This window comes from Cydia strobilella, chromosome 13 (assembly GCF_947568885.1).
Source record: "Cydia strobilella chromosome 13, ilCydStro3.1, whole genome shotgun sequence".
NCBI classification, from domain to species: domain Eukaryota; kingdom Metazoa; phylum Arthropoda; class Insecta; order Lepidoptera; family Tortricidae; genus Cydia; species Cydia strobilella.
This window is the reverse complement of record NC_086053.1, coordinates 15,065,074-15,079,660: the sequence shown is the minus strand read 5'-3', so window position 1 is coordinate 15,079,660 and position 14,587 is coordinate 15,065,074. Positions and strand designations below refer to the sequence as shown.

The 14,587-nt window shown below is 36.9% G+C and overlaps 1 protein-coding gene across 1 annotated transcript; it reads right to left on the bottom strand.

Annotated features, from left to right (window-relative positions):
* Positions 1 to 2,980: 2,980 nt before the first annotated feature.
* On the bottom strand, positions 2,981 to 9,928 carry LOC134746928 (uncharacterized). The gene is made up of 5 exons (XM_063681500.1): positions 9,552 to 9,928; positions 7,811 to 7,938; positions 6,123 to 6,315; positions 4,062 to 4,279; positions 2,981 to 3,654 (listed from the first exon to the last, which is right to left on the bottom strand). Exons 1-5 carry the CDS (start codon positions 9,926 to 9,928, stop codon positions 2,981 to 2,983), a joined length of 1,590 nt encoding a protein of 529 aa, XP_063537570.1.
* Positions 9,929 to 14,587: the final 4,659 nt, after the last annotated feature.

The window sequence follows — 14,587 nt, the reverse complement described above, 5'->3', positions numbered from 1 at the left end:
TCTTGGTTGGTCTTAACAAGGGTAAAGGAGATAGTATTAAGATCTCAGTCGCCAGCTGATATTGCGGCAAGTATAATAAGCACCCCACCCGCGTAGGTACCCTTCCCCGCGCACGCCCTTCTTGTTCAATTGAGTTTTATTTTGCCAGATAGTAAAAAAACCGTGGATCAAAATGACCCAAATTATGAATGATGTCTCAATGTGGTATTATAATATTGTAGACGTAAACTTAATAACATGAATTTTTTTTTGTGGCAGATACAGGGTGTTAATTAGAAAAAAATTTTTTTTAAATAAAAGCGGTGGATGAATTTGACACAGATTTGTTTGAATAACATATAACAATGTTCTGTAAAGTACAACACTTCACTTACCGACTCTAATATTTTTTTAGGCGTTTTAGGATCAATATTAGGTATTTATTAAATGCCATTATACCCGTGGATGAAAATGACACAAAATGCGTGTGTACGTCGGAAGCCACTTTGCCTTTACAGGGAAACAAAGAATTTCGTCTCGAATATTTTTTTTACAGAATGCTGATTGAAAAAAGAAATACCTAAATTTCTACCTAAGCAAATACCTAGGATGACACAAAATATTATTTTTAGGTTTAGTATATGGTCTGGAAACTATATATAAAAAATAAGCAACATTAATATTCTTATAACCTCAGAAGTTATTGGTACAGGTCTAATTGGCTCGCGGCGCGATTCGAGAAATGAATTAGAGATTCACTAGATATGAAATAGTAAAGATATGTGACGTCCCACGGGTAAAGGTACCTTATGGAGATTGGCACTTACGCTATTATTAACACCGCTCCAATTAATATTAGATGGCGCTTACGTCGCATAGCGCTGAAATAATTTTCGACTTGCGACGCTATGCGACGTAAGCGCCAGCCGCCCTAAGGTACCTTTTGCCTTGGAATATTTGGAATGTCACATATCTTTATTAATTCATATCATAGGGAATCTCTAATTCATTTCCCAAATCGCGCCGACAGTTCGAATCTATGTGGATAAATAAGTATACTGTAATACACTTATGTTACCGTGAAATGATGTGCCTCGATATATTTTGCCACTTTAGCCACTTTGCCCGTCACTGTCTTATTTTCTTTGGTCCTGCAATGTCAGTTTACATTTTGTACTAACTTGAGAAAGAGCCCTTGAGGTCTACTTCAAATCAAAAATCAAAATAAAATATTTTATTGCATGGTTATAGGTTTACAAAGGTCTTAGGTAATAACAGGTTCATGTTCGCCATGTCCTGCCTTACGAAGGCGTACAATATTTAGCTATGTCTTATAACTAATTATAAATAAAATCTTTTATTGATATCTCTAGTTAAAATATTTGTTAACCTTTAATATAGATTTTAGTTTTTTTTATTCTTTGATAATAATAATATTTATTACTCAAACACAAAAACATAAATTTGAAATTAAGCATTCCTTATGTCCAGTTTGAATAACTAACTTACATACAATCTACTTCCAATATACAGCATATTACTACTCACTTTTAATCACAAAATTGTATTGAATACTTGCAGAATTAATACCTTGAAATCACCCAAATTTATCCCAAAAGCACTAACTATGGTTTAAAACTAACTTAAATATCTTGGTTCTAGATAGATAGATAGGTAGATAGATAAACCATTTATTCGTTTGCCACAATACACACATATTAAAAACAAAAGAAACAGAAGAGATACAAAAAAGCAACATTAAGATAAAAAACAGAACTTAAAAAAAATAAAACAAAAGGATTCTGGCTCAGTTATACACTCCGCTCTTTCGAGCGAAGCACTGGTAATTCTGAATTAACCCAGGTCACTAACAGACTATCAATGTAGAAATTATAATGTTATAATAGTTATGAGGTAATGAATAATTGGCCTATTGCCATTATAATGTCTGAATAGAATAGATGTGTCGTAGGGATGTAAAGGTGTGGTGAGTGTTGGTGCGTATGTGTAGTATTAACAAATACAGCAGTAGTGAACGTTCTACCATATAATGAGATATTCATGCTTAAACAGACTACATCCGGTAATCTGCAACCAACTACCCGTACTGAATTCCTAAGTTTTGTTTATTTAAAAGGTGTTTTTTGAAATGAAACTTGAATGATTTTTTTTGTTTTAAGGCATCTTAATGGTGGGGGGATATTATTTCAACACTTAGTTGCAAGATACCGGAAGCAGCCAGTAAAAGCGACAGTTTTGTGCGGGTGTGTTTCTAAAAGGCAACGCCTGGTGGATCTGGTACCGTGTCTTTTGTGAAGGGAGGAAATGTGTGTTTTGAGTGCAGATATTCAGGTTTTTTTTATCATTCATCAAACAAAAGACTTGAAAGGTGTAGATGTCTGCGAGACGACATATTGAGTATATTTAAATGTGGCTCTAGTGTGGTTCTAGTGTGACTACTATTTGAATGTCGCAGTTCTAAGATAAAATAGTTTCATAAATGGGAGAAAAAAACTCAGACAACACCACAGAAGATTGGTACTTACCGAATAGTCTACTATCTATACATAATAAGGTATGGACCATAGTTGTAGCACCTAGACTGACTAGACTATAGTTGGGTGGTTTTACGGTATTTCAATTTAGACATTTTGAGTTCTGGTGCCGGAATGTTCTCGAAGCAGAATGTGATGTATCAACAGCACATTCCTAATTTAATAGCTAATACAGGCTGTTAGCTACCCTAACAGTATTTATACGTCATAATGACGTCGCTGACGTCACTTTGCTACCTGGGTAAGGCCGCTATACATACATATTTACACGAACCCACAATGGTTCCATAATATTTAAATGTTTTTAGGGTTCCGTACCCAAAGGGTAAAAACGGGACCCTATTACTAAGACTCCGCTGTCCGTCTGTCCGTCTGTTCGTAAGTCTGTCCGTCTGTCTGCCTGTCACCTTCGGGCGCGAGTCCGACTCGCACTTGGCCGGTATTTTTCACTTAAACGCAGTATACATAGAGTAGATACTTTTGACAATGTAAGTGAAACTCGCGTAGGTCAAGAAAACCACTCCCCTCGCTGACAACTTCATATTTTTCTGCGCGATTCGCAGGATCAACAGCACAGATTTCATGTTATTCCTGTCAAACTTTTCCCATTTGCAACGATAGACAGCAGCTTCGAAAGTGCAGCTTGCGTCCATCAGATTCTGACCGGTGAAACAGTTCATGCCTATAATCATTAAAATAAAAGGGATTTGCGCATATGTGTTCTGTAAGCCTGCCATCAGACAAGATACGAGAGCTATTGAAAATAATATGAATTGAATAGCAATTCCATTTCTAAACACGTCTTCAACCAGCTGGAACATATGGATACTTTGCGCGTGAGATTTAATTATGTTTTCTAAACGTCGTTTTACAAACTCGTCGATGGAGATAATGTGATTTGATTCCTTTATTGGGGGCTGCATCTGATAGTCGATTACGGCGTCTTCCCATAGACACAGCAGCTCCTCGCTGAGGGCTAACATGTGGGCTTCGGAGTAGCCGGCGATGACTATGAGAAGGACTATAGTGTTGATGGGTACAAATACAATTACCGGCACGGTCATCGTTATGACAAAAACTGAAATTTCGAAGTTAGGTGTTTCGACCATTGGATCAAGACCTAGAAGAATAAAAACAAAATCATTACTTATTAATATTAATACCACTAGTAATATACCGTGTACGTCAAGTGTGCATCTGCACCGAAGGGGCTTGCGACAGAGGTTCCAGCGCTGCTATACTTAAACGTTTAATTCCTATGAAAATATGGTGTTATAGTGGCGCCACAATTTGTCACTTGCAAGTTTATGCAAACTTAAAGCTGTAACAGACGGGCGTACCGGATAGCGACCTTCGTCCGGTCAAAATATCTCTTTCTCTTTCGCACTTATAGCTGCGTTCTTAACGGACGTACCTACGGCGGACCACCTTCCACTCTGGCGAACAGGCCTAAGACCGGACAAAGGTCGCAGTCCGGTACGTTCGCCTGTTTAACTTTTAGCTTAGAAGATCTCTATGTGAACATACCCCATAAAAGTTGATAATCCTTCATAGAACTTCTCTCAACAACCAGGGGTCGAACCATAAGGTAAACTACAGCTTCGCTCACGACGAAGATCCAAAAAAAGAATGCCCTTTTTTTGACTGACTTTAAGGTCACTTTCATGTTTCTGGACATCCTGCTGTTGGGTTCTACTTTAGAGTCGCAGAGAATATACGCGTCTATAATTCTTTTTAGTTTATTTCTGGAAAAAAATATATTTTTAGATTCACTAAAGCGCTTCATACATCTACTTAATTCAGAATCAAATCTACCTAGGATAACCGCGTTTATTAAGTGTTTGACTACACTAACTACAACGTTTTTAGTATCGTCGTTGGGATGCCAGTTAGGACGACTGAATTAAGTACCGTAAACCGGTACTTTGATCAATTTTAGAGTTTGGACAGCATCTTTTGACGATTCTTATACGCAAAAATATGAACTTAAAACATAAATCGTTTTTTTCTCTTCTTTCAGCCTGCCAAATGAAAAAAATTTGACTTTGAGACTGCCAGATCAAAGATATTTAGAATGGGGTTACTTTGAAACCACTAATTTTTTTACTGACAATCTAATGTAAACCCGCTAAAAAGCCCCTAAAGAATAAAAAAAATCGGATGTGTTTTTTAAGTTATATATCTTTTTAAGGCGTACTTTGATACCATACTACATGCCACAAATTAATTACTTTAAGCGCTGTTTACTATAAATAGCGTAGGAAATTTACTTATCATCGCACTTATCAACTGATTTTTGAATTGCAAGCTTTTCCGTTTCAGTAAATGTGGTCTGTGCACCCGGCACGTATATAAGAATAAGAATAAGTAAATTTATTTAAAAGAAAAAACCTTAATAACATTAGATATTATCCTGTGGCCCCACACTAGGCTATGCCTGTCACGTGGTAGCCAGATTCGCAATGCGGATGCGCATGAAGGGCAACATATCAAATATAGTTTGTCAAAGGACTGTCACATTTCAAACATAGACAGAGAGAATCATACTATCTTTGTCTTACACTAGTACTAGCACCCAAAAGAAAAGGATGAGTATAGTTTTTTTTTGTTCTTATTTACTTATTTACTGCCAATTTAGTTTGACCAACTATACCCGGGTATTTGATATGTTGCCCTTTATACTTATTGTATAATGTTCTATAAGAAATCGTGTCTTGCGATGCGGCACGAATAGATTTTGTGCCGGCATGTCCCGCTACACTGTCTGCTATTTAATCATCTAAATCTAATAATAGTAATAGATGATTTTACTTTATGCTCTAGAACATAATAAACAACTTTATGTTGTCTACGCACGACTTAAATTTGAACTTTACGAGCATGAGAAGTGAAAAATTATAATATTCAGTAAAAAAATCTTTATTAAAAGTTACAGCAAGGAACCACTACCATCAGAGGCCTCTGCCAGCAAGAGGACATGCACCCAACGGAACCGGTAAGCCAACCTAATTCATTTGTGTTAGCATAGCATAACTTATTTTACAGTACATATGGTGCTACTTTCTCGCACTAGTGCGTAAAAGAGCACTTTTCGTGCATATGTCGAAAGTTTAAAGGGCCATATTATGTACTGTAAAACGTTGTACGATACACGTGCGAATAGGTAATTCGCAACTCGTGTCGAAATAACTATTCTCATACAGTCGACTCCCCGGCTTTACGCCACACAATGTTATTATACTTATTTACGATACAAGTGCGGAAAAGAGGAAATTCGAAACGAGTGGCGATAAATTAAAACACGACCGCAGGGAGTGTTTTAAATCGACACGAGTTGCGAATTACCTATTCGCACGTGTATCGTACAACGTTTTACAGTACATATGGCCCTTTAAACTTTCGACATATGCACGAAAAGTGCTATTTGACGCACTAGTGCGAGAAAGTAGCACCATGTGTACTGTAAAATTTATAAAGTAGGTAGTAAATTGGTTCAATGTTAATAATTTATTGTTAAATGAGAAAAATACTAAATGTATTAAGTTTGTCATTGTGAAGGATGACAAATAATTCTCTGTCAATACTTACTTATTCCAATACATGTACAAAAAGATGGCGAGGGACACCGTACTGATAACCAGTTGACAGAATGCTATGCTTTTCTTCAACAATTGTTCTTCTACATCCCGAAAGAAGATAAACCGTATAATAGATATTATTAAAGCGTAGAAGTAGCAGGATAGAGATACCAGCATCAACACGTAGAAGATAAATGATATTCCTGGAAAAGAAAAGTAAATAATTACAACTGACTAGCATCTGCCCACGACTTCCCCGACTCACAGACGCGTGTATTGATGATGATCATTAATGAAAACTACCCTATGTCCTTCCCCGGACCTCAAACCATCTCCAAATTTACTTACCAAATTTTATCTAATTCGGTTCAGCGGTTTTTTTTTTATGTGATAGCAAACGAGCAGACGAGCCGCCTGATGGGAAGCAGTCATCGTCGCCCATGGACGTAAGCAACATCACAGGAGCCACTTAAGCATTGCCGACCCGGTTTAAGCGTGAAGAGGTAACAGACAGACAGAGTTACTTTTGCATTTATAATATTATTTGTAGTATATTAGACCGCGGGCCAGGCGCAAAGTTCGTTGGTCATCGCATCCCGGGCGATAACTCGTAAAGTGGTTAAGGGCGATGTGTAATGAACCCTCGTGGGTGTCAGCAGCCTCTCCGTTGGTGGGTTGAGGAATGACAGCCATGCTAGCTTTGGTGAAAAACTTGGAGGTGTCGCTGACGTGAAAGTACTTACTTAAAAAAATTGAAAAAAAAAATAGTTTTTTTTTACAGCACTATATCCTAGTTAAAGTTAATATCTTCACCTAAATATTAGTTCAAATGATATGTTCTGTTACTATTTATAAAACCTTAATAGTTAGTAGCGGGGTCTTCTGTCACAAGTATTTACAATACTTACAAGGAGATTCCAAGCATATCTAAATTGTGAATTGTGGAATGTTGTAACCAAATAAACAATTTTTTCATTTTCATCCTATAATTGATCTTTATGTTAGGTTACCACCGGGTTGATGATGAAAACTAATACTTGTACCAATATTTTAACTTTATTCGTTCGCTACCAACATAATAACAACCAATTTACAATAAATATTCCAAAACGTCTACACTGTAACTCGTCTGTACACGAACTGCCCCTTGTCACAGTGTACCCACCTTTTAATAACAATTCAAGATGGCGGGAACCAGTGACAAGTAAGGGTCAACTGATACTCTTTTTTAAGCTAAACGTAAAAGTAAAAATGATCAAACTATAAGCTATTAATAAATAATGATCCTTACAAACAGTGCTGCTAAAATTTACTTTACTATATCCACAATATACGTGACGCTCGTCAAAATCGGCTGGCTTTTTTTTTTGTTTATTTTTTGTACAAAAAAACCATAAAGTTTGGGGGGTTTAAATTTTGCACACTTGTTACTAATAGAAAGCCACATCATCAAAAAAATACAAGCCAAAACTCGCTGGGGGCATTCACTTAGCTTATCATGACATGGCCAAAAATATATCCCGGTCAATACTACCTATATAAGTCTAATGGCCAAAAAGTTAAAAAATTGTTAAAAATGAGGTTGTTTCACTTGAATGCGATGGTGAACGATCAACATTTAATGTGTATAGGTCTAAACCTAACCTAACACACACAGCACAGGGCACAGGGCAGGGGGTAGTCACTCATAATACTAACGTTTGGTATTCCGGCTGTCGATGTTCAGCGTCAACATACGCAGCAGCGTGGATACATTATCCAAAAGCGTCGGAAAGTCATGGCGGTCCAACCCAAACTGCCGCAGCTCTTCCAACATTGCAAACTTGCTGTAGTAAATATGTATTAAATAAACAAATATTTGGGGACAGTTTTACACGGACCGACGTAGCCCCAAATAAAGAAGGCTTGTATGTATTGTGGGTACTATACACATACATAGGTAGAGTTAGACAAAGCTAAGTTGGATAGCCCAGACCATGTTACACATGAACGAAGATATATTTTAGTTAATATTGACCTACTTAAACGTAGAAGCTTTTGGACTAAGTATGTACATGGGTCTCTATTGTTTCCCATAAAGTTTTAAGTCATAATGTTTGTCCACATTTTCGTTAGTCATAATTTGGTTTTTCTCAAAAACGCGTAACTTTTTAGGATTGCCATAAAACAAACCTAATCTAACCTAACCTCTCTATAGGATAACCTTATGAAAATCCTGAAAATTAACGATTTCAGAATTATGACTAATGATAATCTGACAATCAGTAGATACATTATGACTTTCAATAATTATGTCCAACTCGACGCGGCGAATGATGATTCCTATGACAGTTCATTTTTGTATGGAATAACTGTCAATGTCAAATGTTTTTGGACTTCTTTTGGTATTTTGACACATTTTTATATTTAGAAGTGTAACAATTAAGTAATAAAATGACGGTAAAAACCTCTTTCTTCAATTATTTTTTAAATAAAGTCTATCCAAAAGCGAATTGGCGGATAGGAATCATCATTCGCCGCGTCGATTATAAATTTGAATGATTTTGAAAATCAGCTAAAGCAGCTATTAGCGCGTTGTCTCATAGTAGTCATAGTCTAAAGCTGATGCCCATGGAATATATCCCGTACGCCCTGAGCGTGCATTTTGTGGACAAGTAAATATGATAATTTACGAGTGACGAGTAAAGGTTTCGGCTATGCCGCGTGTTTAGGGGTATTAGCAACTATCCAGTCTGTTATTTCTTATACAAACGGCTTAGACTTACTTTAAAAACAATATGTTAAGTATAATCCAGTTTATTTATCTCGGTATACATTAATTTAAAGAGACCAAAAGGAAACAAGCTCACATGCATGGAGTCCGACCGCGGAACTTTCTTGAACTGAAGACTAATACTTACGAATTGGGTATTCATATTTAATTAATAATTTAATAATTAATAAGCCTGGCTAAGCTTTAGCGGAAAGACGCCGCACGTTTAAAATTAAAGTTAATTCTAAAAGGCATGTTTTTAATTGATCATCAAACAACGTTATGATCCTCTGAATAGGCGAGGTTGCTTATTAAATTTAATGACGTTTAAAGTAGTCTTGTTTCAAATACAATTTTCATCACACTTGCTGGAAAAAGATCTTATTTCATGCAGGTGTACTGAAGGTCAAAGGGTTTCCGCGGGAGTTATGGATTTTTGATAATTAATTTATTGCGTCAACACACATTTATAAGTACAATACATAATAAAAAAAAATCAAAACTTAAAACTAATTATTACTAATTAAACCTAGACAAGCTAAAACTAAAACAATACTTCTGTCCCCCGCTTCCGGGAAACTCCCCAAAATGCTGGCGGCATTCCCCCTCTGAATCGCCAGGCCCAGCCTCTGCGCAAAGAAGGAGCCCGCCCTATGGTCGCCTGAGACGCCTACTAGTCGAACCTACCGACCTACCTCTTTAACAAACTTTTTAGTGTAGGTTGACCACGGACCCAACGTTTCCACTGCAAGCGCCGCAAAATCGTGTTCGTTCGTTAAGAACGCATATTTGCGGCGCTTCAGTGTCTGTGCCTGGTCCGTGGCCGTCCCCGGCTTCCGAGCAGACCCCTCCACGTGGGACGGGGCCAGCGTGTCGACGCAGGTAGCGTCCCACGCCAAGGGGCGACCCAGGCTCCATAGCACGAGAGTGCAGCCGTCAGGTCTCTTGCCGTCAGCCGCCGAGAGGCCCGACGGCTCCAATGTCGCGGGAAGACCGGCGGTGCTGAGGGCGCGGCGGATTAAATAATTCAGGGTAGAATGCCTGTAGAAACGACCAGCGCTCATCCTGCAGTGCAGGCAGTGGTTATGGATTTGTAAAAATTATAATTGTGTGGTTTTAGGAAACCACGATGCAAGTGAAACTTTTTTCAGATTGTAGGCATTTATTTGAAATTTTTCGAAAAATTATATATTTTAGTGAATATTATATAGAAAAGGTTTTAAAGAGTGAACAAAAACATAATAGTAAGTATTTTTATTGCTTTCAATTTGGTATACAAAGATAGTAACTAATTAGAGCAGGTGTAAGTACCAAGTAGGTTGAATCAACCGCTTGCAGCTTCTTGCTCGATATATGCATTTTTTTTGCAAATATTAGGTATCACATTAGGAGAATTTCAGGTAATATCGCCACGCCACGCTCTGTAGCTCCGTACACAGTTTGCTCCGGAAATTCTTTAAAATTAAGACATGATTAATGATGTTATGATTCGGGTCCATCTTATAGCTGAAGAATTTCAGGCATAGCTCTTATCTCTTGCATAAGTAGGTACCTCCATAGATGTGCTCTAGTTTCTCCCACGTGCCTTTAGCGGAATCAAATCGCACTATTTTCTGCAGAATGTTATCGGACATGGTTTTCGTGAACAAAATTAAAATTGCCTTGAGCACTACTAAAATTTTAAGCTTCCAGGTGTTTTAATATTGGGATGCTAATTTCCCTATTTGAATCATTCTCATGTTTAATGCTTGCTCCATTTTTATTTGGTTACACTTTAAATTAATAGATAAAAAAAGCTTATATATATTGTTTACGACATTTACTTTTGCGTGACAGTAAACAATAGTTGAGTTGCTAGGTTACAACTGCCAGTATGAATATTTGCTATTCATAGTAGAATCCAAGTAGAATCTAATGCCAGCACCACACTTCGCTGTATTTGGCAAATATTCGTGTTGCATCCCTTTTGTTTTGTATGTCAAAGGAAAGAGATGCAACATGAATATTTTCCAAATAAGGCGAAGTGTGGTGCCAGCATGAGTAGCGAATGTTCTTTAACCTTTTCGACGCCGTGTCAAACACAAAAGCTGTCACTGGGACGCCACGTCACCGAAGTGTCAAAACTGAAATTGAACTTTATGCACATGCACGTAGGTCTATGTTGCTCTGTGGACTTTGACCGATTAATCCGTCTTTGGCGTTGGACCTGCGGTGCCATAGACATAGTATAGTAGTTATAGACATGAAACCTAGCGACCAGGGGTAAGAGAAAGACATATTCATGTATTGACAGGTTAATGTATGGCAGCATAATCCTTTGTCTCTTTCACTTATAAATTTCGGTATTTTGCCATCGCCTCCTACCTATGCTGCCATAACCCGACCATGAAAAAAAACCCGGTCGGTGATAAGGACAAAGCATGGCACTATTTTCTGTTTCCTCTTATAGGAATCGCAATAAGACTATCTTTCTCTATCAAAGAGTGTCTTCTAGATAAACATTATGGAAGGTAGAGGTAATAAACATAAAGAATAATGACAAAAGACTGAACTTTAATTATATTTCTCTTTATGTATGTATTTTGACTGATTCTATATGAATTTGACAGAAGCCCTACGTATTTTTAAGGTTAATAAGGTCTAATGTCCTTCAAATTGTTTATGAAATTACAAGCAACTATCAGCCTTAATGAATTAAGTATGGGATCCGTGATGTTCGAAGACAAAAAGTCGTATGCTTATTTTAAATACTATGAACTCTAAGTACTAGGAATAAAGTAGAATTTACTAATGCTGTAACGCGACATGCTAGACAGCCCAAAAAATTTGAAGCGATAGAATAAATATCACTTTAAAAAAAGCTTTTATTTTCATTATGTCACTAATAGGGGATATTGCTGCAATGTTCTGCCACCAGAGTGCAGTACTAGCCTTTTTAGTAAACCATAGAGTAACTTATACATACTGTACCTCTACTGTACCTTTAACAGGTTTTTGACATGTTTTCAGAGATAATAAAATATGACAGATATGACATTGATGTTTCAAGGTTTCAAGGCGGTTTTGTTTATGGATGGTATAGAAAGGATGCCAATCTCTTACGGCAGAATTGTTGCAAAAGTGACCGCTTTCAGCTTTAAATAATAGTTCCTAATCTCTCCGGTGGCGCTAGTTAGGCTCTAGGACATGAGTATAACATGAACCATATAAGGCAACAAATAACCCGACCAAATTACGTAGGTTGTTTTTGGTAGTATTTCGGTGTATGGTGGCGCCGCCTAATTACTGTTTTTGATGGACACTTTTCATACATAGAGATTTGGCTCCTTTATATAGTCTCCATGGTTTTGTTTACCTACAGAGGACCTACCGGGAAACGCGAATCCGAAATTTCACTATCTGCCTCTTTATCGCTCGAATATGCAAGAGTGACAGGAGATGTTAGATAACGAAATTTCGATTTTCTTGTTTCGCGATAGACCCTCAGATTGTGGTAGTGGCGCCACCTACGCAGTTTCGCGTAATATTCCCTATTCATACGAAACAAGTATGTACCACCACTGGAGGGCTTCGTCACTTTTTCTTTAATATATGACATCTATTACAATTTTTAATTTATATATAGTAGTGTGACTACTTAAAAAAACACAAATCAAAATATTTAATAAAATAATTTGATTTGTTCCGAAACTTGTTCAAGTATGTATACCATTTCTTAATTTGTAAACGTAGATCAAGTGAGCGCTTTTGATGTGGATGTAATTGTATAGGGAGCGTGCATAAACTGTAGGGGGCAGCACAGGAGACGTCAGATTTTTGGCGCGAGGCGTAAATGTGTAGTTTATGCTTCCAAAGTAGCTCACAAGATGGCAGCACTTGCTTTGGCGTGAAGTGTCAATGTACATGTGATGTACATGTTTATGGTTCCGATTCAGGCCACAAGATGGCAGAACCTCCAACGCGCACGGTCCCTATTAGTTTAGTTTTCATTAAATTAATAATTAAATTATGATCATTAAACCAGTAAATTGCAAGATTTAATGCGTGTTTGAGTGTGTCATTACGTTTATCATTTGTACTCGCGTAAGTTACTAACGTGAGTAAAACTTACAAGTGTAAATCCGGCCTTAAATAGAAGGGAGATATATCGTCGGCAAATAATCTACACCCAAGGACACTTCCCTGTGTTATGGAACCAACTATGTTTCTTTTTGCCGAGTAAACAGATTCGTGTTCATTAGTGTTCTTATAGTGTTCAATTACTACTTTTTTGGTACGATGTGATGAGCTAGGTAAGACCGGAACCAATCATAAACGACGCCTCTAATTCCTAGTCCGTATATACATTTTATTTAAGAGGATGTCGTAGGAAACTCGGTCGTATGCTTTGCTTAGATCTAGGAGTAAGCCTTAAAAAAATACTACAAAATATACAGCAAACTACTGAAAAAAGTGTAAATTTGTCAAAAGTATATTTTGTGGATCGCTTTTTCCTAAAATCCGTACTGGCTATCGTCTAGTAACTGATAAGAATCAAATAATTTACAGATCCGATTACACATTACACAAAAACTTTCGATATCGCCGGCAAGAATGCTATTGGGCGGTAATTAGTAATATCTTCAGGCTCTCCACCTTTGTGAGTAGGTTTTATTAGTGCAGTTTTTACCTTATCAGGGAAGGTGCCCCGGTTAAACGATTGATTTATTAATGTTTATAAAAGTCGGGTCAGTTTTTCTGGCACTGTGAGGGTATAGGAGCTGATTGATTATACCCTCTGAAATATATTACTGTTATTAAGTATTTGAATGAGAGAAACTATATGTACAATTGCTTTCATGTGAAAGGGGGTCAACTACTTTTAGGGGTGTACCGGGTGTATGTAGAGAAAATGCGCATAGCGATTTTATTAAGTACTTTTATTATCGCAAATGTGATTTGGTATGGCGTGTTCCTAAGAAAATCTATAAGGCATTAGTTAAGTAAAGGTGAATTATTAGAACTTGAATATCACTGCGGAAATACAAATATGAAATGCAAACTATGCCTTCTATTGTTTAAAACATAATCAGTATTCGATGAAGTCTTTATACAATAACAGCTAACGCACATACCCTTCTGGGAAAAACAATATCTGTAATTTACCTATCCGTCGAACCAGGGAAAACCTTGATCCGACCCTTAACCTAAATTGTAATTTCTAGATACATCGTTGCTTATACGTTGCAGGTTGTCTAACAATAAATAAGTATAACAATTTACTCATAATTATAAAAAATTCTAAGACAGTGTATACAGGTCAATTAGGGCTAACTGTTTAACTTACACATGTTAGGTATAATTCACATGGCAAGAATAACACCGTATCAATAATTTCTATTGACAATTTTATTAATTCACATCCATTACCTACAGGAATTCGAATCATTGAGTCTATAAATGTGTTTAACCATATTTATCAGCAATAACGAGGGTCGAACTCATTATATATAGTTGCTTAACAATCTCGGCGCAGGATGTATGTTATTCAAAATAGGACATACAAGGATAAATGAGCCGACGAGGACATCTAAATAACTAGATTAATTCATTAATTAGTCTAGTTACTACATGGTTCTCTAGATTCGTCACAACAATGAATTCAGGTAATCGAGCAAGGTTTGAACTTGCTCAGGACAAAAGTTTGCCATTTCTTAAAAATACAACATGGGAAACTATTTTGA

Coding starts and splice junctions, on each gene's coding strand:
- LOC134746928 (XM_063681500.1), bottom strand. CDS start 9,928: ATGAGCGCTGGTCGTTTCTACAGGCATTCTACCCTGAATTATTTAATC. Junction 6,316..7,810: donor CGACAGCCGGAATACCAAAC/GTTAGTATTATG, acceptor TTTCTTTTCCAG/GAATATCATTTATCTTCTAC. Junction 3,655..4,061: donor GGATTATCAACTTTTATGGG/GTATGTTCACAT, acceptor TTATTCTTCTAG/GTCTTGATCCAATGGTCGAA.